At 43.6% G+C, this 27835-nt stretch overlaps 1 protein-coding gene across 1 annotated transcript in view; it reads right to left on the bottom strand.

Annotated features, from left to right (window-relative positions):
* Window positions 1–27835, bottom strand: part of agrn (agrin) — a 255815-nt gene that overhangs the window by 149117 nt on the left and 78863 nt on the right. The window contains exon 3 of the mRNA XM_013910251.1: window positions 6023–6055. Within this exon, the coding sequence (XP_013765705.1) occupies window positions 6023–6055 (33 nt within the window). The remainder of the gene's footprint in view (window positions 1–6022; window positions 6056–27835) is intronic.

Below are 27835 nucleotides of genomic sequence, written 5' to 3' on the forward strand. Positions count from 1 at the left end.
CCCATGATTTTCTCCACACAATGAGAAAGAACTGAACAGTAGCATTAAAATGATTCAAGTGATTTAGTCTTTTTCTCTTTGTTTCTCTCTCTGTCTCAATATCTTCTTCCCTCTGTCGCACTCCCTGCTATCATAAATCTTATTAAAGCTCACTGAGAGGGCAGCGATCAACATGCTGTACAGAGCCTCCAACACACACACACACACACACACATCTAGATGAAATTCCCACTTCTGTGTGCGTGTTTGGCTGTGTACTGTGAAAAAAAAATTGCAGTGCGTAAAATGGTGTCAGTGACATGTTGCTGGCTCATGCGTCAATGTGTTGTAATTGTATCCAGTAGAGCAGAACACATGCATTCAACACACACACACTAACACACACGCAATCTGGTTGATGTCAAGGGTTCCAGGCCAGGACGTCAAATGAAAAGCAGTGATGACAACAAATGTAGGCAAAGAGCAACCCGCTGTTTGTGTGACCTTTCAATAAATCTACTTACACAGAAGGTAAACAAACTACCAACACTTTTACTTACAATATGAGATTATTGTTCAGTTCACCACATTTTAAAACCACGTGTAGGTGTGAGCTAGTGTTTGTCATCACGCGTTTGTGTTTCAGGGTCACACGGAGGGTGGGATGTTCACAATGGATAGTTTCCAGCCCTCCCTGTGTACGAGCCCCCAAGGAACAGACGCACAACAAACTCAAAATGCAAACTCAAGACACAGGAAGAGCGCACACACGCTGGCATTCCCATGGCACATACACAAACACTCAGATAAAAGCTGATACAAAGTGTAAAATCAGATCTTAGGGGTTCTGTAGTGTGTGTGTGTGTGTGTGTGTGTGTGTGTGTGTGTGTGTATGGAGTGCATGTGTGTTCATGCACACATCCTGAAGTTCAACTGCAATCTGTAAACAATGTTTCTGGCTGAGTGAAGAAAAACAAGAAGCACAGGGTGAAATGTTCAGGAGAGAGTAAGAGTGTGTGTGTGTGTGTGTTTGTGTGTGTGTGCGTGTGTGTGTCTGACAGAACAAGAGAGAGAGAAAGCGAGCAGTGAACTGCAGATGTCTGGCTCTCACAGCAAACACAGCTTCTGCAGGAAACTAAGACATACAGTATCTGTGCAAACGGTGCAGATATTGTCAGCTGCTGAGCAAAAAGCCTCCTTTAACTTGCACTTCTTAATAAGGGAAACGCTGATTGCGATGCAGGACTCCGCTAATAGCAGGATATCACTGTGCAATATTGCTCTAGAACACATCGACGTGCCGGGCCACTTATTTTCCTCTAATTAACAACCTGACAATGAAATTCGTCGCATTGGTTACACTTACCAATGTGGTTATTTTCTGACACTGCCACCCAACAATTAAATTAGCGCCTGCCCATCACAGCTTAAAGTGGAGCGTTGACTGCGTCCCGATTTAAAATAACTTGCTGCTGTGTTAATGAGACCGAGCGAGCAGCGCGGCCTTTCACTGCCGCTGAATAGCCACGTTCGCCGTCAACATGCGACCAACACGGAGAGCTCATTTAAAGTGACATTAGCCAATTCTGCATGCTAATTACTTTCAAAATATGACACGGAGCTGGGGAAGGGTGGGCTTTCAGCATCCCTCTGCACTGCCACGCTGAGTGATAAGGGCTTCGATAAGCTGCTTGAAACTATTAATTAGCTGCAATGGATTCTTACAGTCAATGGGGTTTTGTTTATCCTCCTAATGTCACTCCTTCGATTTCATTTTGGAGACTGAGCAGAATGGAAATGTGTTTTGTTTGCTCTTTTACTGCCTGATTTTTAAATCTCCTACTTCATCGTAAAGAATGGGGAAAATAATAAGCAAATTCAAGCCTGCATAGTTTGGATGAATTTTAAACGCGTGACTTCTGGAGCAAAACAAAGAAAGCTGCCACAACTGTGTTAAGTTGTATTGCTACATGCGCCAAAGAGTGCATTTAAAAAAAGAAAAAACAAAACACTGGATGAACATATGGCATGAATACTTTTGTATTTAATCCTTTCCTTTACTATTTATTTTCCAACAATCAGAGCAGCCATCAGAGATCGAAACCTCTAAATCAGACATGACTTTCAGGGATGCTTGCTGACAAGCTTTCAGATCACAGCCAAAGATAGCTCAGTGTGATGTACATCCACATCAAAGAACTGCTGATCCTCACAAGGTCCAAGGTCCCTGACTAACCTGCATCAACAATCGGTGAGGTTTGCTCCAACAGCTGGGGGACATATCAAAGAATGCCAGCATCACTAACTGTGTCAACAATTACTCTGTGTCATAGGAAATCAAAAGAAAATAGTGCCGCGCTTTACCGCTTCAGCCCACTCATTTCTCGCCTCTCTGGCTAATATTTTTGTTTTTCTCTCTTTGGACGGCTGCTTCTAGCCCATCTTGGTCGATCGATACTGGGAAGCCGAGGTGAGTCGAGGCGGGTCTGTGTGGGAAGGCTGTCAATGATGAATGGTTAGATGCGGGGGTTTTAGGATATTCGGCTAATTCTGATGTCTTTCACCTGCGTTTATCAAAAAATATATTCTGCTTGCTTGTTGCTCACATAAGCATCTATTGAGTCCTGCTGACATGAAGCGGGGTGGGCCGAAGCGAGGCTACAGAGTTCAGCTGTGCAGTTTGAGATGTCTGTGTACTTTTAAAGGGCAACAAACTTTCCGCAGATAAAGTCAAGGCTGCTTGCTTTCCCCAGCAGCCTCAACAACAGCGAGCTAACAAGCTGCGCCCTGTTAAAAGCCGGACATGACAACTCTTCTGTTAAATTATAATCCTAGAGAGGCAACTTTACGGTGTACCTTTGATATCTTGATGTGAGACTTTCTCAGCCGGCAGCCCCGCCCTGGCTAAAAGATGAGGTAGATACTTTGCCTCTGTTGTGTAAAATCTGTGATGTGAAAAGATTTAATTAAGATAGGCCGAGGAGTCATAATTAATTCTGCCTCTCTCTGAGTCAGGCTTACTGTCAAGAACACAGGGAAAGGCTCCCAGAATAAATTACAGGAGGGTCGTGTGTGTGTCTGAGGGGGTAATGGGTGTGGAGCCCTTGGTTACTGTACTGTTCTCGCAGAGCCGAAAAGCAGTTGTGTCAGTTCTGGGTAGTGTTCACAAAGTCTAAGTGAGCCCGCCGGCACTTTTTTTTAACAAGCGTCCCACCGTCTTAGATCAAATCACGTTTCAGCCCAGGAGTTTATTTTGACTGTCAGTGAGGAGCATCCTCTGGAGAGAGCTGTCAGTGACAAATGTGAAATGGAAGATTCACAGCGAATGGGCTCTTTCCAGGCAGGCGGTGCTGAACACGGCTGCAGTCACAGGAGACCTCTGAACTGTCTGCGGCTCGACTCTCCCATTACACTTCCTTTATAGTGATGGTCTGGCCTATTTTGAATCTTGTTTGGTCCTTGTTCAGCTACCTAAGCTTGTAATAGGAGGAAACGAAGGGTACATCTCCAGAGAAACACTCATTCTGACACACAGTCTATTTTGTTCAAGTGGCATAACTTAAAAAAAACCCTTCATAAGTCTTAACAGAGACTACATGTATTATTACCAGTGTCTCCTTTGCATGTCCTTAACAAGCGGATGAGCATTTTCTGTTTTCTCTGCATGTGGTTGCAAACAGCTGGGAGGCAAGCGCCTCATTCGTCAAGAATTTCTCTCATTCAACCCTAATTTCCAAAGTCCAGTATTAATCCCTCAAGCTGCAAATTCTATGAGCTTTTTAGCTTTGGCCAAACACGCAACAACTGTCTTATTATCAGGAGACGACAGGCAATAATGAGTATGGCCAGAGCCGAGCAACTGCTGCTTTGAGCTTTCAAAGAAAGAGCCTAATTAAAGGCTGCTTTGTGACTTTTGTCACTTTTTTTGACTGGTGATTATAGGCCATTCATTGGGGAGGACTCATCAGCTATTTGCGGGTGGCGCACGCCATAAATATCACGTGAGAGCTTTGCTTATGTTGTGCCGAACCCGCATTTTTTTCCCCCCAGTAAGCTCCCAAGATTCTCTCGCTCTAATTTGCAGAACAAATTCCTTTACTTTCTGCAGAATCTCCTCTCGCTAATAAGGTCGTCTCATAAACGGCTTTTCAGAGACAAACTAGGCTGTTTAAAAATGCAGGCTCCTTGGTATCTTTTCTGTGATTTCCTGTAATTAAGTACTGGAGAGAGCAGCGGAGTGAGCGTCCTTGGCATCGAGGACAAGTTCAGTAGAACAAGCTTTGTTCCTTTTGGAGCTGATTTGACTAATGGCAGAGCTATATTAGCCCTCTGCTGGTTTGCAGCATCTTCTAAATCACCCCTCCACTGCTACTAAAACCATACGTCTCCAAAAAGTGGCCTACTGCTGTATTTGGGCCAACTCTAATTGTCTCGCTAATCTCTTCAGCGTTAAATGACCCAGAGAAACTGGGTCCCACAGGGCAGACTTACCCTGCTGATTGGAGACTTTGCTTTTTGTTTTGCTTGGCATATTAAAACAGCATAGGCTGCTGATGGAAAGCCTACAGAACTATTGGAAATGTAATTAAGGGCTAGCAGCAGCTTTTAAACGGTTGACTAGTGCAGAAACAAACTGTGCCCTTCAGACAGCAAAAACTTTAATACATGGGAAATGAGTGGCCCGATCGATAAGGAGGGCGTTATTTCTTTTGTACGGGAAAATTCAATGGAGGACAGAAATGGGCTGTTTCGGTGCCTGCATACTATTTCTCATTTTCCCAGCGGCGAGCCAAATTTTATGGCAATATTTGCTTGAAAAGCAGACAAATAGAGTCCTCTCTGTAAGATATAATCATTTGTCAAGTCAATTTCGTCTGTCATTAAAACAAAAACAAATAGCTGCTGTAAGCTGTGCCGACTGCAATTGAATCTCCAGTGTTTTGTGATGAGGCACAAAAGATGAATTTAAAAAAAAGAAAACTACACAGCGCATGTACTCCTCAGGTGCTGAGGTGAGGCAGAGTTGAGAAATGCTTCAATCAAGCACAATTATTTGTTGAAACCATTTTGGACTGACAGTGAGCACCCTATTGTCCCTACAATAGGCTGTTCACAATTACATTCATCACAAACCACCTCTTATTTGACGCATTTTTTTTTAAGCTGACATCTTTCACAAACTGCTTTTCCAAACAAGCCGGCCTATGGGGCGAGTGATTGAGCAATTATCAGAAACAGATTCAGCAAACCCATACTGTGGCCTTTTGTCCCCGGCATCAGCCAGCCTTGGGATCATTAGAAACCTTTTCTCTTCGTGTTTTCTCTCTTCAAAACCTCCGGCTTTGTAGCCTGCACACAAGCGGGATGATACAACACCTTCAGAACTAGTAGGAGTCCATCCCTGGCTATCTGTCAGTGTAGCAAACCCCCCCAAAAAACATCAAAGTCTATCAAACACTATCTCACTGTGCTGCCTCTGATAAATATTCATGATAGAAGCTCGAAAACCAGCTGTTTTTCTCCAATTAAAGTGTGCCGAGATCTACTGTTTTGGAACTAAATTGTTGCTTTTTTTAATTAATGGCTCATGTTACTGCACTAGGAACAACTGAAAAATATTGTACTCATTCCAGAGATGTGCTGGATGGGAACATATGGATAACAAGGTGAGGAAATGGTGCGGCGCAGAGCTTCCGTTACTCACGGCAAAGGGAGGGGTACATCCTATTAGACCTTATCAGAAAGATGTGAATGGCGCTTTGGTAACAGGTATTGAACGTCAGCCCAAGTGGCCATGCAGAGCAGATCAAATCAAGTCATCAAAAGATCCTCCTTACATCAAAGCACAGAGCAGGCCTGGCCACGTGCCTGCCATACCAACAGTGCAGAGACAAAAAGCGGGGCAGCCAAAACTGGCAAAGCGGCACAGACGGCTGCCCGCTTCAAAGGCAGGGATCTGCTGTCTGCGGTCATTATTCCCAGGCACCCCCCAGAAACCCAGCGGTCAATGAAGGCGAGCGGCGAGAAACCACTGAGGACTTACCATCAACAGTCGGTGCGAAGTGAAGTGGGTTGTCTGAAAAAGATAAAAGAGAAAGAGAGAAATAGGTTTTTAGTTTTGGGGAGATTCAGCGACTTCCCAGGAGTAAAGGGAATAAATTGAGTTGCTACAAAAAAAAGAAGAGACAGGGCTTGGCGTTTTCATCTAACACATTCTAATGCAATGACTGGGTCCTACAGGAATCCAGCTGAGCTAATCGACACAAGTGCATTTCAGCGATAGCGCTATCATCATTGTCATTCATTACATCTATGGTCTATCTGATCTGAACCCCGCTGCATGACTTTTGATATTAGAGCACATGAGAGTTGAGAAGGCAGACGTCTGTTATTGTTTCAGATTCAAAAGTATGAGACAAGATGTGAAATTACACAATACTGATGTCATAGTGTACCTCGGACCCCCACCAGCCCTCATGCAGCTATATGCATAATAAATCAGAATGTTTTCCCTTAATTCATCAAATGACATCATACCGTTGTCCTGGTCAAAACCCAGCAGACCATGACATAAGGCTCGTCGTTTCATGGGAACCATAAAACAAGACCTGCGGTGTCAAATGACTGAGTGTGGAAAATCACTCACAGGGGGAAAAAACTCTCAGGTAACCTGAATCCTTTGCAAATGAGTGCAAACTTGACCAGGCCGTTTGCACTGATTACAAACCCTTATATATAATGAAGATTGATGGAGGTTGGTTCCACATTACTTGACAGGAAAAACAGGAGCTATTGTTAAAAACTGAAACACGGCTAAAACTAACAATTGTTATTACATTGTTGCTTAATCTCATGATTATTTTTCAATTAGATGATCAATTTGTTTAGGAGCCAAAATAAAAAAGGAGTGAAAAAAGCAATTTCCCAAAGCCTTGGGAGATGTTCAGTCTGCAAGCCCAAAATGTGTAATTTCCAATGTTAAACAGCCAATTTCCTGATTTTAGTGGCTATAACCAGGGAAAAAAAGTTTTCTTGCAAAACAATGGCCTATTCATGCTGGGGTAGATTAATTTTCTGTGGCTTGACTAACTGATTAAACATCTGATCATTTAAGTGGTGAACGGAGGACAATCAAGTATACAGGCAGCACACACATATGGTACAAGTGAAGTAAACACAAGTCCTGCAGAGTTATACTATGTCAATTAAAAATAACACAGGATCAGTCCTGAGCTCCGCGTGCACACGTGTACAGAAGGAAGCAGACATGCTCTTTCTTAAAACAATTATTAAATATAATAATAATAAGTAAAGTAGCACAATCAGCTGCCTATTCATTGAGGCCCTCATCCTGTGGAGCACATTCAAATCCACCGTCTTGGACAGCAGCTGTTCTGTTCTCCGCCTGCCGCAGGTTCTAGGTGGTGTGTGCCCAGATTTCATCACTACAACCACTAAACTAGAGAAATCGTGGATGGCCAGACAGGAAGGACTGGAGCTAGTTAGTCTGCAGCAACTCAACTTCCAAAATATGATAGATGGAGATTGTTCATTAGTAAATTCACCACAAATGGCGTCTTATTTTCAGACTTATGAAAGGATAAAAGGAAAAAATGACCAGAATGTGTCAACAAAACATGTATTTAGCTAAGCGGAGAGCCCGAGTAAAGTGTGCGCACCAGAAACACTACAGGTCATTACCACCATTAGTACCATTAGTAGCGATCTTTGCCATCTTTTCCTCGAAGAGCATTATGATACACTGGTCAAAGACTGGCCAAGTACTGGCGGTCCAAGCACAACCCAAATGAACCACCATCTGCACTCCAGCAGTCAACTCAACTGTCTGACTCACTAAGCAAAGCCCCAGTGAGTTGTCAGAGCTGCCTGTGCTGAACAAACACAGCAACACACACGGCTGTGCAACCACCCAGCCATGTCTCCAATGCCTCTGCACTGTGAAGGATAATGAGGAAGATAAAACACATCACATCAATTACCCTGCTAACACATTTTTCCGAGGCCCACGTCAACCGATGCGCCGAAGCCTTTTCTCAGGACTTCTGCGATCCACGTCGGCATCCCGAGACACAGCTGAGTTTTAAATTTAGGCTCACTTAAAATTGCTTGTCAACAGCCGGGGCTTCAGGGGAGAATGCGAAAGTGTGTGTGTGTGTGTGTGCCAGCGAGCAAGCAAGAGAAAAAAATGAGGAGAGCGAAGAGGAGAGGCGAGGTTGGTGCTAGAGGTGAATAATGAAGTGTCTGGTGAAGCTGTTTCCTAGTCAGTCATGACAGTAGCTGATTTCTATCTGAGGGGATTTCAAGAAAACACATGAAACGGGGGGAGCAGAAATTGGCACGAGGATGATACAGAAGAAGAAGTTGTGCTAAGAGCTGTAAAGGTGCACAGACGCAGACTCTGCTTCCTGTCTTGCATTTGAATGCACGTCTAAACGAGAAGAAACAAACGCACGCCAATAAAAGCGCATTACCGCACACGGAGAATAAGAGAAGACGACAGAGAAGGTGTAGCACAAAGCCAGCTGAGATGCTGGGGGAAAGCTAAACGATTTCTTCACATTTCCATAGCGAAAGCACAAGATAAGGTCTCTCCATAAACATATCAGCCATCTTCATCTCCCTTCGCGCCTCGCAAAGCCTGCGTGAGTTCCCGTGCCTGTGTGAATGTCACAACACGGCCATCATTCAACCTGTATCTTCAGCAAATCAATACGTGTCTGACTGTGACATTTAGCCATGTGCAGAAGAGGTGTGTGTCTACATCTTTGCATGTGTGTCACCTTCCCCTTTGCTTTGGCTGATGTATAGTCATACCGAATGATGAAGTGAGTGTGTGTCCGCGTTGGCAGGGGGGAAAAAAAGCATTTGGGAGGGGCGGGGGCTACAAACTGTGTGCGTATGTGCGAACATGCTTCACCCCATATGGCCACAACAGAAATTGCGAATCTGAGGTTACACACCCTTCCTCCAATCACACACACACATACACACACACGTCGCTACTACCAGCACTATCAAAATCCCATCCAGCTGTCCTTGTGGCCACTCGGCAGCATAATAGAGACTCTTTCAGCTCATCAATTTCTCCAGTGCACATTTCTTTTCACTCGGTCATCTGAGAGGTGAAGATTGGCTTGCTTTAACTGAGTTTGTATTAAATCTAATAGAATCTGTCTGGCTTGAATTGATTTGGGAACACGACGAGGTTAGAAATGAGCCATCCCCATCCTGGTAACTGACACCCGTGAGTTGGAGGAGGACCGAGCAGCAAAGATGACAGGAAGACAATCTTTGACAAATGCGAGGAGAAGCATCCTCAACCGAGGTCTTTGCTTTGTATATGTGAGAACATTCACCAGCCTGATAACAGAGAGAAGAGAAATCCAGCAGAAACAGGTGGAATCACAACCGTAGGCCAGAGAGAATTAAAAAAGCCTTTCTCCTCAAAATGTTTCTCAAATAGCACTTTAAATCGCATTTGGCGGTATTAAAATTACTATTACAGTTGCACTTCTTGAACGCGTTTGCTTACTTATTATAATTTGCAGGTGATTATGAGGAGCAAGTCATGCATAAATATTGGCCCACTTTGAAAAGTTGAATAAATTTCACCTTTAGCACGGTTCACGCAGGCGGGGCACTCGCAAATAGAAGTGTGCAAGTCTCTGAGAGAGCGAGCAGAATGAATAAGGCTGCGTTAACAAACTGAAGCGGGGAAAACCTGCCCGTGTGTTACCGATGGTGCAAAAAAAAAAAAAAAGGTGGCAGGTGAACGTCTATTTCGGTCATGCGCCTGCTTCTATTGGATCTGAAAATCAGCCCCTATCGGTCATGGGCTTGGGTGAGCATCAGATCAGCCCTACAAGTTGTATGCTTTGGGCTTTTAATGAGCTGCTTTTATTTCAGTGGATTAAAAGAAGAGAATTTTACATTGTGAGGAGATGACGGCGGTCAGAGTTTTCTGGGCCAAAAGATACTTTAAAAAAAAAAATCCACCAAAGACATTTAATCGCCATTTAATACTTCACTGCGCAGTTCAAAGTAAATGCCAAGGCTTTGGAGGGGAGATAGGAGCAGTCTTAGAAGCCGGCAGATACCGAATCAAGCAAAGGGGGTCGGCGGGGGGGGGCTGTGACTTTAGCTGTCTTGATGTCCCTACTTCAAGCGCAGATAAGGCTGTCATGAGAGTTAAAGGTGATTTTGAAGGGGGCATTTCCTCTGACAAGGACATTTAATGCAAAAATGAGGTAGTATGTGAAATAATAATAAAAATAAATAAGTAAATCATTCCTTCCGAGCTCAATTCTGTAGCAAAGCACTTATGGCAACAAGTCTACTGCCAAACAGTGACCCGTACATTACAGTGGAAAGCAGTACAGTGCAGACAGTTGAGTTGTGTGCTTCAGATTAACAAACGTACAATTATTGAGGAAGAGGAGGACGGCAAAGCCCAGCGTCGATGTGGCCAGCAGGATCAGACAGATGTTGCAGGGGATCATGAAGTAGCGCACCACCAGCGACACTTTGTGCTGGTACCTGCGGTCCCGCTCTTGCGGCGGCGGTGAGGGATAGTGGCACCCGCTCATGCTCCACTCCAATGACCCGCGCCCCTCCAGCGTAGAGGAGACGACGGGACGAGGAGCTCGACGAGGGGTGCCCAAAGACCCGTTGGAAAAAATGATGGCGGTGGGTTAGGGGTGACAGGTGGTGAAGATAAACTGAAATTTAATACAAAAAAAACAACAACAACAAAAAAATAGATGGTGGCTGTTTCAGTTGTGGTTCCAGCTGTGCACCGTGGCAGAGACCCCGTGACTGTTTCTGTCAGAGAATTGCAGCAGGAAGCTTTCAGCGGTTTCCAAGCAGCACATTTTTAGAGGTAATAACATCCATTTGGGGAAGAGGACAGGCTGAAGGGACGGGGGACTCCTACAGCCCCCCACCCGTCCACACGACCTCCATTCTCCTGTGGCCGCTGGAACAAAAAACAAACTAATGGGATTCTAATGTGGAAGTATGCTTGTGTGTGTTCTCGTGTGTTTTATACTTACAGAGCAAACGTGTGTGGATTTAAGTGGGTGGTGATTAATGTAGCTGAATATGTGCGTTTAGTGCGCTTGTGAGGTGTACAACCTAAACCAGGAATCTGTGCGTTTGGATTGTCAGATATCCAAAGGGGACAAACTTCCAGAGCAGACAGACGATAAATCCACAGAAGGAATCTTTTCTTTGCTGTGACCCTGATTGATAATTAGCAAAGGAGGAGTGCTCCCCTCTTCTTCTTCTTCTCTTGTCAAACGCCTTTACAACGAATGCCAACGCCTGGCGCTCGCCGAAAACATCATCACAAGTATTTCCCTAAGAGGTGATGGCTGCAGATCTCATCAAGTTTCCTTGTGGCTGTTGCATGCTGGAATATCGGAGCATAAGTGCTCTTATCAGCGATGATCAGCTTCAAACTGCACACAACTTTTTTTTGTATCCACAGGACAGCTTGTTTGCCTGGTTACGGTGCGGTCCGCCGCACACCAAACCCATCCAAATCTGACATCATCACCGGAGCACCTTGCATCTTCCGCCGCGTGATTTGGAGGATGGTTAGAAGGCAGCTGGCTGCCTCTCACTCAACCATATGGAGATGGTCTGTGTTTTCTCTCCCCCGCTTGTCCTGCGTGACTGCCGCTCCTCGCTGGTTCAATACCCTTTTATTCCAATCGAGTCGCATGGAGGGGGGAGAGCAGCTGCCCCCACCTTTACACCTTCTGGAGAGCTGGGGCCAAAAGCAGGTCAAAAGAAGTGGCTGAGAGGAGGGGAAAAAGTTAGAGAGGCGAGCGATCGCCTGCTCAACCTGTCAGTCCACAGCTGTTTGCTTCCTAAGCAGCTACAGAAAATCCAGCGACGCTATGAATGAAAAACCTCATAGAGAGAAAAGGAGAAAAAACCTCCGTGTGGTTGGGAATGAAGCGAGGCGCTCGAGGCGGGGATTTGCTGGGCATTATTTCCTTGTGTCAGAAGCCCGTGAAAGAAATTCCAGCCAAATAATGAGAGGATAAGGCTCTCGCTGACCCTTGTAAGAATTAGGCTGAATTGGCTTCTGCTGTTTTACCTTTCAGAAAAATAACTTGTCCAGCATTGTCTCTCATTCTTGTGTTTGCTGCCTCTCTTTTATACGCTTGCCCAAGCATCCAGTCCCCTTTTTCACTGGGATATCTCAGTCCAGAGGCGCTCCGAGAGTCCTGGCCAGAAGGCTGTGGCTCCAGCTTCTCCTGCGTGCGTATCCAACATTCACTGGCAGCCAAAACAACAAATTAGGCTCCGGGTATTCATAGCGCGCTTAATCCCCAGGCAGCAGGTAGTGGTCCCGGTGTCAGTGCACTCAGTCAGCCAACTGAGGCACGCAGGAGAGAGTCAATGAGAGAAGTCAGCAGACAGACAGCGCGAGAGGGAAGTACACGGGAGGGAGGAGGAGTGTTGGCCACGGGAAAAGCAGCTCCTTACACTTCTGTCCACCTTTCTTTTCTTTTTTTTCTTGTGGATGAAACTGCAGCGACATGTCGCTGGTTTTCCAAACAGTGTCTTCCTGAGCACGCCTCTCTCAGCCCTCAGTCAGCGGAACGGATGAGCACATAATAAGTAAGCGAGAGAGATGGTGTGAGAAAGAGAGAGAGGGGGGAAAAAAAAAACGGGGGGGGGGGGGGGGAGTGTAGATGAGGGGCTGTCTTTAACAAAGGCAAGAAGGGAGGAGGGCTCCTAGTTGGTTGAAGGAAAAGAAAATGAGCAAGAATAAAAGCTTCGGGGAGTAGTACTCGAGTCCTGTCAAAGCGGGGGAGTGAGGTGGGGGGGCAGCAACAGTGTAGCAGCAAAACAAAAGAGGGCCACAGTCTTGGGAGATGTCAACCAACTCCTCCATTTGTTTATAGCGTAATCAAAGGAAAGTCTCTTCCACAAGAGCTGGAGAATTTCCACAAAGATTTAATGAGGCAAACTGAGAGAAAATAGGCCCGCGGAAGGAGGAGGGAGCAAAACTTAAACACATTAAAGTCAATCATGTATTAACACTCTCCAAACAGCCTAACCCACTTGTCACCAATATGCACAACTAGCGCAGATATAAGCCCGGGAAAAAACTCCACATCGATTTAACGGTAACTATATGCAATTAATTAAGATTCCCACTTGGATCTTTTTTCCCTGACTTTCATGATAACAAGGAAAGGGTTTCTTTAAAAAGAAAGTAAGGAATGAATATGATCTGAGGCTATTCTATTTCACAGAAGGTCATTTTTGCGCTTTTAAACTGCAACGTACAACTGTGTGTTTTTTCTAAATGCTATAATGAGTTCAGACTGGATGGGTGGTTATCCTGTGTTTTAGCAAGACCCTGCATCAATATCTACTTTGAAGTAACTCAACAGCAGCAGGCGGCAGATGCAAGGCGGTGTCTATCATCAATTATTTATGGGGTTTTTTTTCACTCTCTCTATCTGTGTCTCCATCTCCATCTTTGCAGTTCGCTCCTCACCCCACCGCCACCACCTCACCGCTTTACACAAGGGTGCACAGGCACATACACACTGATGGTGCATGTGCATCCGCACAATTCCCTCTTCTGTCTGACAGAAACTAACACACACATATAGTAAAAAAGCTCCTTCTGCCTTTCTCCCTCTGTCTGTTTTTAGTCTACAAACTTACACAACTCTCTCTCACACACACACCGCGCGCATGGGGTTGGTGATCTTGCTTCCCCCGCAAAGTCGGTTTTATATTTTTGGCCAGTTTGCTCTTTCTCAGGTTTAAGCCGAGCTTAAAAAATTGCCTGCTGAGGGTCAAAAGTTCAACCCCCCTCCAACCTCACCCTCTCCTGAATCCATCATCAACAAGCAACGCCACCCACCTAGAAGCACCCCACCATGTTTCTGTCTATTTCCAGACACGATACCCCAGCGAGTCCATATCAGCTCTCATATAGCATTACAAAACCTGATTGATGGACTGAGTGAAAAGAAAGAGGCAACAGCTGCTTTCTAATTTTCTTTTGTCTCAGTTTACACCTTCATTTATAACTTTGTCTTTTCGTAGGAGACCTGGGAATTGCAGCAAGAGCTTAAAAAAATACTCTTACAATACAAGCATGGGAACCTGACAACATCACAAGACTTTTGATCATGAATAAAATGCCAAATTCTCCCAGCAGAGGGCACTAAGAAGTCAGCCTAGCGCTTTGCTCTAATGCCACGACCCAAATAAAATCTTCCATTGACATCAAAGCTCAGCTGCTTTGATCCATTTTTAATGCCACAAGTATCGCACAAGGTTAACATCTCTCTCTGAAGGCTTTGAAATGGCAATTTCCATTAAGGAGCCGAAGGAGCTGCTCTCTTGCTTAATGGTCTGGCAGAAGTAAAAGTTGATATCTGTGCGGATATGCACACGTGTGTGAATTATCGTTATGCAGAGGGTGAAAGATTTGTCATGTTCAATAACTGATTGACAGTTACGCTTACATCAAGGTGTGTGTGCTTACTGAGTTTTTGCACGTGGGTCTGAGCAGCTCAGGCCGCATCTCGGTCTTCTTGCTGGCCAGTGCTCATATAATTGATCTAAGTGAAAATAGTTGTGGCCCTCTCAGAATGACAATTTTTCCCACAAAGGCCAAAAAGAAATCTCAATTGAAGGGAGACAAGAAAAGAGGCTGTTTCTTTTGAGATTTACTTACAAGCATCAAAGTGAAAAAGGCTAAATTTCTTGTCTTTTTTGCATCATCTTTATTTCTCATACACGCTACGCTGAAGCCGCACAGCCACGGGATTAAGGCTCACAGCATAAATGGTAATATTTTTGCACCTCTGCAGACATCCTCAAACTGTGGGGCGAGGAGCCGCTGCAGATGCAGTGTGGAAACCCAGGTGAAAAATAGACGCGATGGCGTCTCGTGATGCTCTTATTTTTTATTTTTAATAACGGTTAATAATTGATCATAGCAGAGGCGTAAGGAAAGAACTTTTTTGGTTTCTGAAGTGTAGCTGGCCTGAAAAACTTTGAGTACCACTAGGTTAAACTATCACTATGGGCTAAGTGCTTTGAAAGAAGTGGGAGGTGTTAGTGTGTTTAACCAATTCTCTAAAGGATGATCACAAATCTCAGGGAATGGATCAAATGGGCCAGACAAACCACCAAGAGCATCAGGATACAATGCTAGGTGCGTGTCCTCCAGCACCTCTGGAGGACACGCACCTCCTTCAAGGAAGGATTTAGATTTTTATGCATCTCTTCCCTTTCTGATCGCATCTCATAGACTCTAACTGTATGTAATTTGTTAGGAGCAGGTAAAGACTTACATACCACGCTTTGTCTGAAGCAGAACAAAACGCAGCCGTCATGTGAAGAATTAAAGGACCGAACATCAAATCTGCATCGCCGACACTTCTGCTGTTGCACAGGCTTACAGAAAGCAATTTGTCAAAGGCGGTACAGGTGACTAAGCACCGAGTCGAGCCAGAAAATGCAGTTTTGTTAGAAATGAATTGACTCCAAAGTGAATGCATAAAACAAAGTCATTTAAACTATTTTGATGGCATTAGAGGCTTATTTTCCGTGCTCTCTGCCTGACTCGGGTGAAAACAGTTTCCAGAGCTCACTCACACACAACTATCCCGGATCATGAAATACGTATGAGGTCTTCAGCTGAATCTTTTATCAAATGATGTGTTTGGGGAAAACTTTGTGTAAATTTCTAACACTAAACACATCAGCAACAGTTTTGTATGGTAGGCTGTGTAGAAAAAAAAGAAAAAAAACCCCATCTCTGTTGATGAATACATCAACATCCCATTAGAGTGAGATTCTGACCGTTTTTCAAAGCAGGAGCTATCAAAAGTGAAGCTGCTGCATTCACTAATGGCATCAGAGATCACCCTTTCCTGCTGTCCATTGTAAATAAGCATGTTAATGATGTTGATGAAAAGAAAGTCTGTTAAAAATTAGAAAGGATTTTTTTTTTTTAATTGGCTGCGTCCACTGGCCCACTCAACTATTTGTGTGTGTCTCATTTCGAGGATAATTTACTGCATTATTTGTCATTTTGTGTTTCATTATTCTTTGGTGCATATGTGTTTATGGACAATTAGAATCTGCAGTAATGGGGAGTTATTTCAGCCAATGGCATCGCAGAGCTCAATCAGGAGTTATTGACAGCCATTTCCCATTACGTACTGTATTTATGTGCTCCTTCAGCGCTGCATTAAATCACTGGAGTGGCACTTCACATAAATGCATCTAATTCGGCTATAAACTATGTGTTCAAAGCCACAAATGTTGCTTAGGTTATTAGGTGGACATTAAAGGGCAGTGTGGAATTCTTCATGTGCATCGAGCCGCGTGGCCGGAACTGATGGACGAAAGCCCAGTTTCCTTACCCAGTGGGCGACAGCGGAGGGATGCTAGCAGGTGGGCTGATTGTCTTGCTACGGTATTAACTCCAATCATCATAAGTCAGACTTCACTGCACCGCCCAACAGTATTGCAGATTTCCCTGTCATCAAGCCTCCAAGCTGAGCGGAGCTCATTCAGCAATGAGGAGGCCAGGGCCCCACACAGCTGTGCACCGCTAATGGCATTAACCTCCACTAAAAAGGGGATCAAGAAAAAGAGTTGGAGGTAAAAGGACAGATGATGATGGGAGATGAAAACAAGATGGTTAAGTCACCAGTGTGATGATGACAACCTAAACTCAACACTACTTCCAATGAATGTATTAAATGTATTATCGTGTAGGACGTGATTCACAGTAAAGGGAAAAAGAAGCACTAATTAGAGACTGTATATAAAAGATGCATGTAGGCTCCGGAACATCACCCAGTGGTTTGTTTAGTCCCGATTGGAAAGCCTCTAGTTTAGCTACCCCGTGGTTTTCTCAAAATTATTCCTTTTGTTTTTATCATCGCTTTATACAAATCATGGTCACAAATTATTCCTTTTTTTTAATCCAAAAGTCAACACATTTGAAAAAGAGGGTTGAGTGCAAAGTTATTAACATGGAAACTTGGTTAGCACGATGCATAAATACACTGTACAGCTGCTGTATGTGTGCGCAGGCACAGATAGCTGCAAAGTAGTGTTAGATAACACACAAATTTTCAAAATTAGACAGACTTATAGCGCTTTTCCACTAGTATCTCCCTGACATGGCCTGACTCCATTCAGTTTAGGTCACTTTCCATTACAATTGAGTACCACCTAATGTGTATTTTGGTCGTTATACTAATGCGCCTCAAAGTCCTGTGACGTCATTTTTAAGCGACACAAACACAACATTACAATGGAGGCTGTCGAGGCGATGGTATACCTCTACTTCACTGGCTTTTTGTCAGACTCTGGGACCACAGTTTTATTTTTCTGTGGAGTCATTTCCCTCGTTGCCAGCTTAAATGGCAGCTTGAATTTTCGTGAGTGAAGCCCTGTCATGATTCAATTGACTAGCCAATTGGTGGCATGCGTTCTGCTGGTGTCACATTTTGACACTGGGCACTGCAATGGCTTCATATATTTACATCTAGGTTCGGTGCTAATAGGACTATGATAAAGAATGATGGACATTTGTGTTTATAGACCTCTCGGCACCCAGTCATACTCATTATTAATCTCTGGCTCTCTTCCACAGCATATCTTTTATACTGTCTTCCTTCTTTCACCCCAACCGGTCGCAGCAGATGTCCGCCCTTTCCTGAACCTGGTTCTGCCGGAGGTTTCTTCCCTTCCTACTGTCACCAAAGTGCTTGCTCATAGAGGTCATATGATTGTTGGGTTTTTCTCTGTATGTATTATTATTGTGTACATTACAATATAAAGGACAGATGATGAGGTGACTTGAGGCGACTGTTGTTGTGTTTTGGCACTATATAAATAAAATTGAATTGAACTAAATTGAAATTGAAAGTTTGTCGGTAACAGCTAAATTTCAAGTTTCTACCAGAAAAGGTTGTACTTGTTTGCGTTAAATTATTTTCACAGAGGGGTGCCACTGGGTTGAATGTTTAATTGTCTTAATAGAATAAAAAACGGCAGCTGGTGAAACGTCTCCATAAACTTGAAGAAGTCCAGTTCTGTTCTTTTTAAGCTTTTAAGGCTACCATGACCCAGATGACTGAGAGGCTACACAGACTTAAGTGTGTAATTACTTTTCAAGCTTTCTGAGGCTTCTGTTCATCATTTTTAATCACATTTCTTCTGGATTATATTGACATTTATCATCCTCCATTTAACAAGATGACTAAAACAGACATGCATGTGATCTGACTCTTGTCTGTTGACTCTAATAGCTTGTGCGAAATCTGTTACAAATGCGGTTTGACATCACTCCACGAGTAAACAATTTTTTAGTCGCGCTGAAAATTTTTCAGATAATGAATTTGCTGCTGTGTCAAAGTGAAAATTCTGTTTTTATGACAGCTCTATTTCTGAGTCAGTGGATGATGGTACTACTGTCCGGCACTGATGTAAGCGTGAATGAGAGCATTCCCACACCGGGTGGGCTCCACACACTGTGAGTCACAGTGTGACACATCGGCCTGCGTTCGGTGTCAACTTGGACACACTATGACGCTGATTGAAGCGAAAACAACCCACAGCTAATATTCACAAATCCACTGATCACAGCACTCGGGTCGTCTTAAAATCTAGCGTTTATGTTCCTTTGAGCCATTTCTCGATTGCAAGCCTGTGATCTGTTCTAGTCCACAAGCCGTTCTTCCAGCTAAGGCTGTTTAGCCAACCACAGAGGAGTCGCAGCCAAAACGATCCACCTGTCCACACTCAACACTTCTGGGCACATTAGCCTCTTCCTCCCACTCCATCCCACGCTGCCATGACCTGCTTTTCAGCCTACGCTGAGGCAGCTCTTAGCCTGGGGCCCTAAACAGGACCTGTCCACAGCTGGACACTAATTTCCCTAGTTCATACGATGAGAATGAAAATTTCTGCCTCAGGGATCATCTGGAGCCAGAAGACGCCGATTCTCTCCTGAATGTTGATGTTCTCAAGGCTACTGCTCGCTGAACCTCTCCTTTCTTTTCCAACAGTCGTCTAAATAAAGAGGAACTCATTCACGGGGAAGTAAGTTGTTATTAGCCAGCTCTGATTTTCTAGCCAGCCCCTTGTGCACATCAACACCCACAACAACAATGATTACAGGATGTAATATCCTCCCCGCTTCACTGCCTTGCCCTGTTTACTCAGGTCTTCAGCACCAACATTTTTCCCTTAATGGCCATGTAGGAAATTATTCCAATGGACGGGCACAGACAGTGAAATAATGAGAGAGAATTACATGGCAAAAAAAGACGAGTGACATAAAAAAAAATGTGGGAAGAGGAGAGGGCGAGAGACAGAGAGAGAGCAAAAGAGAGAGAGAGATCGCAACCTGGGAGCTCTTGGCTGCTGCAAGCAGAGTTAGCGGAGAGTGACACTTCTCCATGTGGCTGGCATATGGAGCCAATTGTGGCAGCAGCACTGGATGGCTAGGAGCAGGGAATCAGAGAAGGAGTGGCTGGCTCTGACAGCCTTTACACAGGAAAGGCAAGGCTGATGCAGCTAAAGGATGATACAGATGTCAGTCTCAGGCCAAGTCAGCCATCTGTCATGGGGAACCAGCCAAGTCACACCGGCCTGGTCAGGCGCAGAAAGTAGCGGGAGACTCGTGATGATAAGTCATTATGAGCTGAGAGCTGTCCTTTCAACATGGCTTAAATCCAGCAGTACTTTGCACTGGTGTAGACAGAGGACAGTTAGACAGCGCGGTCAGTATAGACATAACAGATCTTTTGAAGCATTGTTTACTTAGTGTCTGATTGGATATTTCTGGATCTGAATACACTCTTCAAAGGTTTCCAACGTGCACAAACACGCCTTCGCTTTAGCCCGCACAGTGCTAATTTGCATCGATTTTACAATGTAGCCGCCTCTGAAATTCGCTTTCACACAGACACATAAATGCATGCATGCACGTCTCTAACGACTCTCAAGTATTGTACTGGCACAGATCGAAAATGCACAGACACCCAGCCATCTGCAGAGGTGAGGCAACATACAGGAGGTAGCGAAATAATGCATGGAGGAGTGTGTGGGAGACTTTATTATCTCCGCTGAGAAGGTTCGCGGTGATGTTAAAAAGTCCAAAATTCAAGAAAGTGTAGTTTCAAAAGCTTGCATGCTAAGGCCACAGGGATATGTTTCTGCCCACAAAAAGTGAAAGATACTTCAGGATTTCTTGCAAATAAAAAAGGTTTCAGTTAATGAGCAGCACGTCTGAAGCAGAACATTATGCACATTGACTTGAAGTAGGAATATTCTATTTTAGATTTCAGCTCCATCAAACGCCTTATGTTCTTCTGTGCTGTGAATCCCTCGTGTTCTACATCAACAATCCTGCCTTTTATGAACAAATAATTACCGTTGCCTTCACCTCTGTTTATATATAGCGTGACATTTCGCCATACATCTCGGTGACATATACATATTGTAAACAAGCAGATCTACCTGATTGGCTTTCTGGCATCTGAGCTGACAGCGACAAGCTATTATACAGCGGGACCCTTTCATTTGCATATATACTTATGAACCCACTCCCTTCCTCCTCTTTTTTTCCCCCCCTTTCGTTTTCTCTCCTCTCAGCTCTTCGCTGGCGGCTGGCTGCTCGTCGAGCAGAATCTTCTCAGAGAGAGGGCAGAGAGGGAATGTTAATTGGCGAGCAATACCCTCTTGTTGAGACGCAGTCCATAAATGAACGACTATAAATTATTTATATGCCTAATCAGACAGCATGTGCTCAACTTATTCTCTCAAACAAGACAGCTTCTGTGCTAGTCCACTTTCTCCCCCCCTTTCTGGTAAATAATTCTAGTTTCTTTTGATAAGAGTGCAGTCACACGAGGCTGTGTGCTAGAAGAAGAAGCCTAATGAAAATATGGTGCCGCAATGATGAAATAGCTGTTTTTCTGGCTGCAATCACGGTCAGGAAAATGAATGACCCGCTTAGCACCAGGTATTAAAATGCATCCAGTGTTTGGAAGGTTTTATTCTGATAGACGAAAAACAAATGCAGCCCAGGTGTAAATGCGCATAAGGTACACTAAGTATTAGCAACCCTGGGATAATGAAATGAGACTAATCCATTTGGAATGGATAGTCTGTACATTCAGCTGGGACATACACAGAAACTCAGCGATCAATCCGTCCATCAATTACTCTTCTCCTACAGGAAGAAAAAAAATTGGATAATTAATGAAAACATAATTCTATATGACCTCTCAAACCCCCCCTCCCGGAATTAAAACATAATTTGTTGGTGGTTGTTAATTGTTATTTTACATGATATATTCAAAAATTTGCCATCCTGCATCAACTATGTACCTGTTTGTAGAGGAATTCCTGAATTTGTTTAACATCTATGAGGCTCTGACTGGACTGTTGAGGGCAACAAATTTGCAACACACAGCAACAGACTTACAATTTTCTCAGATTTCTCACAGTTAATCGCCATATTATCGCAAACTTATTTATCACTGTCTTGATGCACCAGTCGCTTTGAAGGTGGTCACAGACACTGCCCTCATCTTTAAAGTAATCACTTCAAAGGCAACAAAATTGCAATTTCACTGCATACAGTGGCAATAATTTTTTGCTGTGTCACAGTCTCTAGCCAGTTTCCCCAAGTGGGAGTATAACATTAAGTAATGCGAGTTCAGTTTGTCCACTTAACCTTTAATTTGGTGATTAATTTCATGTTATGGACTTAACAATGTATCTGAAAACATAACCTGGGGCTGTGGATATTGCGATAGCAATTTTCGCTGCTTTCTAACCTTAGAAATTAATGAACGTTAGGACATTACGCCCCTATTTTATGCTGCTAATTTGTTGTATAGACCTTAATAGAGGTTTCTTTCAGCTGTTCCCTTTTTCACAAAAGGCTGCCATGGCAGATGACTACACATCTGATTTGGCAAGTTTTCATAGCAGACACCTTTCCTGACACAACCCCCAAGGATGTGGATCACCTCTTGGTCTCACAATATTAGGCAAATGGGTAACCAGTACACTATGGAGCCACTGTTATCCACAGTGTTCAGACTACATTTTAATTTAACAAAGCAGATGTTACAAATATACTTATATTTCTTAAAGCTGTGTTTGAAGACTCTTCAAAAGGCTTTAAAGTTGTGAATGTGAGCCTAGTTAAGCAAGACCATATGTGGAAACAATGTGGATGGCAGCCATTATGGTTGCCACTGTGGTCCGCCTTGTGTCAGTGCAGCAAAGGCAAAACAGGTTCTCCTGTTCTTGAACGGTCTGCATTACTAAATCCTGAGTTTCTGGGACTGTACGGTCAGTGCTTTCATAGATTTTTGCATCATTTCGAAGCAAACCCACGCCAGGAATGGGGGCCATTATTGGATGGAGAGAGAAGAGCGCAACCAATAAAGAACCATCATTTGACTCTTCAGACGTCTGCAAGAGCACAATATGTCCTGCTACAGCCCCAATGTCTGTCAAACACAAGGCTTTAGCTTCATCGTTCCAACATTACAGTGCTTTGAGAGTCTCAAGCACACATGCACTCATACAAGATAGGCACACTGTCTTGGCATTCACACACTTGACAAGAGATAAATTTACAGACAGACATTTCTTCCTTCAAATGCCACAAGGTGCTGGAGGGTTAAATTAAATGGACTGCTAAAAATTTGCAACAAGAAAGAATACTAGAGTGGAAACAGGTTGCTTCAATGGATGTTTTAAAAGTGCATCTACAAAAAGACCAGACATTTCACACTGAGATTTCTGAAAGAGCCAGTTTGAAGGATTTGCTTCTGTTTCGTGACCTCTCCTTCACGTGTTGTCTAGACTGCCATTTTCTGGAAGCCCCAAACTTTTGCTTTAACAAATATCTTGTTTGCCAAAGTGTCATTGAGCATGACTGTAATTTGTACCCAGTTCCTGAGTCCTGCCCTGTTGCAGAGCCTGATCTCTGACCTCCATCTATGATGGGACAGGAGAAAAGAGAATTTGTACACAACGATCAATAAAGTACCATTCGTTCTGATGCTGGGTCACAGGAGAAACACCTCAATCCTCCCTTCTGATAAGCTTCAATTTTAGCTTGTAAGTAGTGTCGACAAAGGCGGAGGTTCAAAGCTAAATCCTCACAGAGCAAAGCAATTTTTAAGCTTTCACATTAATTCAAGCAGTATGCTTGTTTGTCTGTATTCTGGGCTCTAATGTTTGGACAGAGGGCCTGAAAATATAGATATGCAGAGAAGCATTCCAGCTAAGCAGACGGGAGAGAGGTCAAGCAGTCTACAGATGGTATGTTTTAGGGCCAAACCAGAAGATTCACTTATTCAGAGTGTTCATTCAGTCCTTTTTTTCATGTCAAAAGATACACCATCACACCCTGCGGGCATGAAAACCCTGTCACTCATCACGCTTTGGCTCATTTCATTGTAACCAGCTTCGCAAAAAGTCAAGTGAAAACGTAGCAAAACCTAACCCTCATCATGATGGACGTTTTTGCTCTTCCACTGGTGCACCTTTCTGTCAATGAAGAACCTTTTTCTGTATCCATCAGCAAGCAGCAACACCCAGAGAGACAAAACTTTAAATATTCATTAGTGATTACCACCTGACACAGCCCCACTAAGCTGAAATACAGTCTGTAAAACACAACACGGACAGTTTGAAAGCAACAACCCCATCATTTTCACTCTTTTCTGGAAAGTCATGTCAGTGTACATACAATAAATATATGGAATACTTATATCTAACTAAGGCTCAAAAATCCAGTACTGGTTTGGGCCTTCCTATGGTTTAACTTTTATTTCCCGAGCAATCGGTAAATCTACAAAAAGTTGCGTTTTAGCTTTGGTGATCATACATCCTCACATTCCTCCAGTATATTTTGACATAGTCCAAAGCTCTGTATTGCTGGAGGCCAGAAGGCCTGTAAAAAACATGTGATTTGTCCAAAGCACACCAGTATAGTGCAAGGCTTACATGTGCCCTTGAATGAGGATAACCACATACTCATTTGAAGAATGGAATAGGTGATGGCTCAGTCTCACAGTAGAGGGCCAATCCATTCATACTCACATAGATTTCTATGTGTCATTTCCTAATGGACCTCCCACTTCAATGTCTCGAAGTGCACGGCTGCCAAGACTCAATCACAGCAGAAACACTGCGTGCTGATACGTCAAACCGTGTATCACCCAGAATTGGCGGAGGAGGAGTCACTCGCAGGCAAAAGAGGATAGTGGACATGAGTTTTGTGAGTGAACGCGTGACAATCATGAGCTTGGCATGTCGCCGAGGCAACAAGCCTCCTCATCCATTATTCATCTGGGTAACAAACTGATAAATGAGGTAAATGAAGAGGAACAACGACAGTGAAAATCATGCCGATGGACCAAAAGAGACATTTAGAAGTCGGCTGCACCAGCAGCATCCTGAGGTGCATATTAATCTGTGAGGTAAACAACAAGGTCTGGACACAGGGTCAGAACGAAGCGCCTCTCAGAAGAAAACTCTTCTCTATGAGAAGACTAATGTGAATGTGGATTAAGCTTCCAGAATGGGATTTGAAGGAAACGTATCTGTATTACAGGGAGAATTCGCACATGACACACTGTCAGTCACCTGCCAGGACACTCTGAGACCCCTCTCTACTGTCCACCATCAAAAAGAAAAAACAACAACAACAACAAAACAAGTGAAATCCATCTGCAGACCAACTTACAGTTGCATCAGTCTACTAGCACAGGTACAGAGAGCATAAATGATATCCCAGGTCTCACATGTCATGCCAAATTAATGCAACGCATTCTGTACGAGACAGCAGGCGGATGAATTATTGCCCTGTTGCTACGGTAACATCTCATATGCAGAAAACACATTGCCGCGGTCTGAAAAATGGTGATTTGCGAGATTTCGTTTCAGAAACCATTCCAATGACGAGGGAGAAGCAAGGAGGGATAAATGGAGAAAAAAAGATTGGCAGCGAAGGAGGGAAGGGAAAAAAGAGACACTCAAATACAGTGAAGAGAAAGAAGAAGAACAAGACGGAGACGAAACGAGGCAAGGCTTCACTCGCAGCAATTTGAAGCAGTCCTTCAGACAATTTGGGTCACTTCTGTCACTGTATTTCTATAAGGCAAGCAGAAACACCTCATCTGCCATTCATTTCATTTCCATTCCAACACCTGCAAGCCATTTGCATTCTGTCAGTTTTACCTCTCCCTTTCATTTCTCCACATGCCACTACATTTCCTGAATGATAACATACTGGCAATTTCTACACTGGCATAGCCTGGGCCAGGACCACAACACCACCTGCATCCAAAGCAGGGGGAGATTTCCAATATCCAGTTTCTTTCTTTTTCTTCGTCCCCTCCGCCCCAAGTCCCAGTCCGACTCTCATGTTTCCAGCAACAACACCCCTCCCAGCCCCCTACACCTCCCATTCCCGTTGATCCAATCCACATCTTTGCCATCTGACCCTTACGAGCCCCTGCAGGACACAGCGACTCCCCGGGGACCTGAGGTCGGATCATATGTTCCCCTTCTCCATAGCAACAAATGAACCACACACGCTGAAGAGGTCACCTGACAAACTGTCATCCGATCTATGGCGTCATTTCTTACAACAGGCATCGCTGGATCATTAAACCGAGTGCAAGTGCGCAGCTGTGCAGATCACATCAAGGCTGGTTTCATCAAGTTAAACGCAACATTTCTCCAAATCCAGTAAGAATGAAATATAGGCCCAATTTCTTAGTGTGAAAATTTAAAGAGCTAAAAAAGAGTAGTTCTGCTTGTCAGGGCTCATCTCGTATCAGATATACAACACAGAAAGAGCGGAACAAAGAAAACATCTGAGAAGCTCAAACTGCTACATACCATGCAATTATTACACACCGATAGCCCCAAAATGTCAGAAAAATGAAGCCGTGCTTGAATTTTTGAGGATTAAGGTCTTTTATGCAACACTTCATGTTTACGAATCAGGCCAGTCTGTGAAGATTTATAAGAAGGGGCTACCAAAGGGATGAGCGAGAAAATAAGGATCCAACACTGGCGAGTCCAGCGTGAGCACTCGCTGCTCACTGCTGTTTGTGCGACACTCGCTCCAGCAATAATCTTTCAGTTTCTTTTTCTTTCTTTAGTTATTCACTTTTGAAGATTGCTGCTATTTCTTTTAAGCAAGCAGTGAAGCTCTTTTTTTTCCCAGATTGCCTCGCTTCAGTTGTGCTCTTTTCTCTCCTTCTTCAGCCTTGGTGACTATTACTGTTTAATGCTAACCACACACAGGTTCTATTTTTACCACGCAAAGCAGGAGAATCAATCAAATTCTCGCGCGTGTCCCCAACACTGAGTATTTACAGCAGAAAATGAAAAAGGCCTTTTGTTATCACAACAGAAGAGCAGCGAAATAGATTTAGGAAATTGTGAAATTGTTTTGTTAATGTGAATGATTAAAAATTTGCATTTCAATAGGCAGAAGCTGAGAATTAATTAGTTTTATTATCTACTAATTTGTTGATTCCTTTTATTATTATTTTTTAATTTTGATTAATCAATTAATTCCCATGTAGTAAAGAACAAATTAATATAATTTTCCAGAGCCTAAGGTGACATTTTTAAACTGCTTTGATTTGTCTGACCAGCGGTCTCGAATCCATTAATGTTCTCAGCTTTCAACAACATAAAGCAAAGAAATTGGCAAAAACTCACATTAGTGCTCATTCACCCTATTTCCAAGAGTAAGATTAGAAGAAACTCACATGTCTGTACAGTATATAAGAAGTCTTGTCGTCATTGTGAGGTTGCTAGGCAACCAGCAGAGACTCCAGAAAGTCATAGGACTAAGCCAAGAAACCGCCACACACATATAACCCTCTCTATAAGCACAACTTAATGTGTTTATACGTTTCACAAACATTATAAGGCATGCATTTCATTTTACATCATTAGCATGCTGTCGCAGTTCTAACAGATTCAGAAAGCTCTGTTTCTTCTTCTTCTTTTGAGCTTTTGTGAGAGATTTTATTCACTGATGACCTTAGCTCCTAAGAATCAGAGATGATAAAAAAAGCTACTTTCACTCGCTCCCTTATTCACAATGAGTCACCACCACAGATAGCTCCACCTGTTTGATTTAGTAGAGTTTTCCTCCACATGCTCTTCCTGACACAACCCCAAAGGGATTTGTTCTTTTCCAAGGATCGAACTGGGAATCTTTCTCTTGTTTGGCAAATGTGTAAACAACTGCACTGCGGAACCACTAAGAGTGTCAATCAAAACATTAACATCCCAGAGCCCAAAACCAGCGGACAACATCATGGTGCTGATGCAAATCACTACTGTCTATTCTTTTAAAGCAGCAACTGACTTAGTGTTTGGTTTCAACTCAGCTTTTTTTCTGGAATGAAAAAGCTCTTGATGAGCTATCCTCATCTCATGGTGAACAAACTGAAGCAGCCTGCAGGAACACACCCCAGGAAATCTTGGCCTGAAATACCCTCCCCAGAGGATATATCAGCAGACTCTGCAACTGGTTCACAGATTGATCTTCTACTAATAAGAAAGCAGTCCAAATGGTGCTTGTGTGGAAGCACGACTATATGACTCTGGATGATTAGAGAGGTTTTATTTATACTTGGGAATCCTTTCAACATGTGTTAACACCTTGAGAATGTACATACATGTGTCTGATCGGGATGTGTAGCGGTCCTGTGATTGAGAATCTAGAGCAAACCCCTTAAGTGGAGAGATGGGGAGA

The sequence above is a fragment of the Pundamilia nyererei genome, unplaced genomic scaffold (genome assembly GCF_000239375.1).
Source record: "Pundamilia nyererei isolate P.nyererei 1_Seehausen unplaced genomic scaffold, PunNye1.0 scaffold00039, whole genome shotgun sequence".
In the NCBI taxonomy this organism is placed as follows: Eukaryota; Metazoa; Chordata; class Actinopteri; order Cichliformes; family Cichlidae; genus Pundamilia; species Pundamilia nyererei.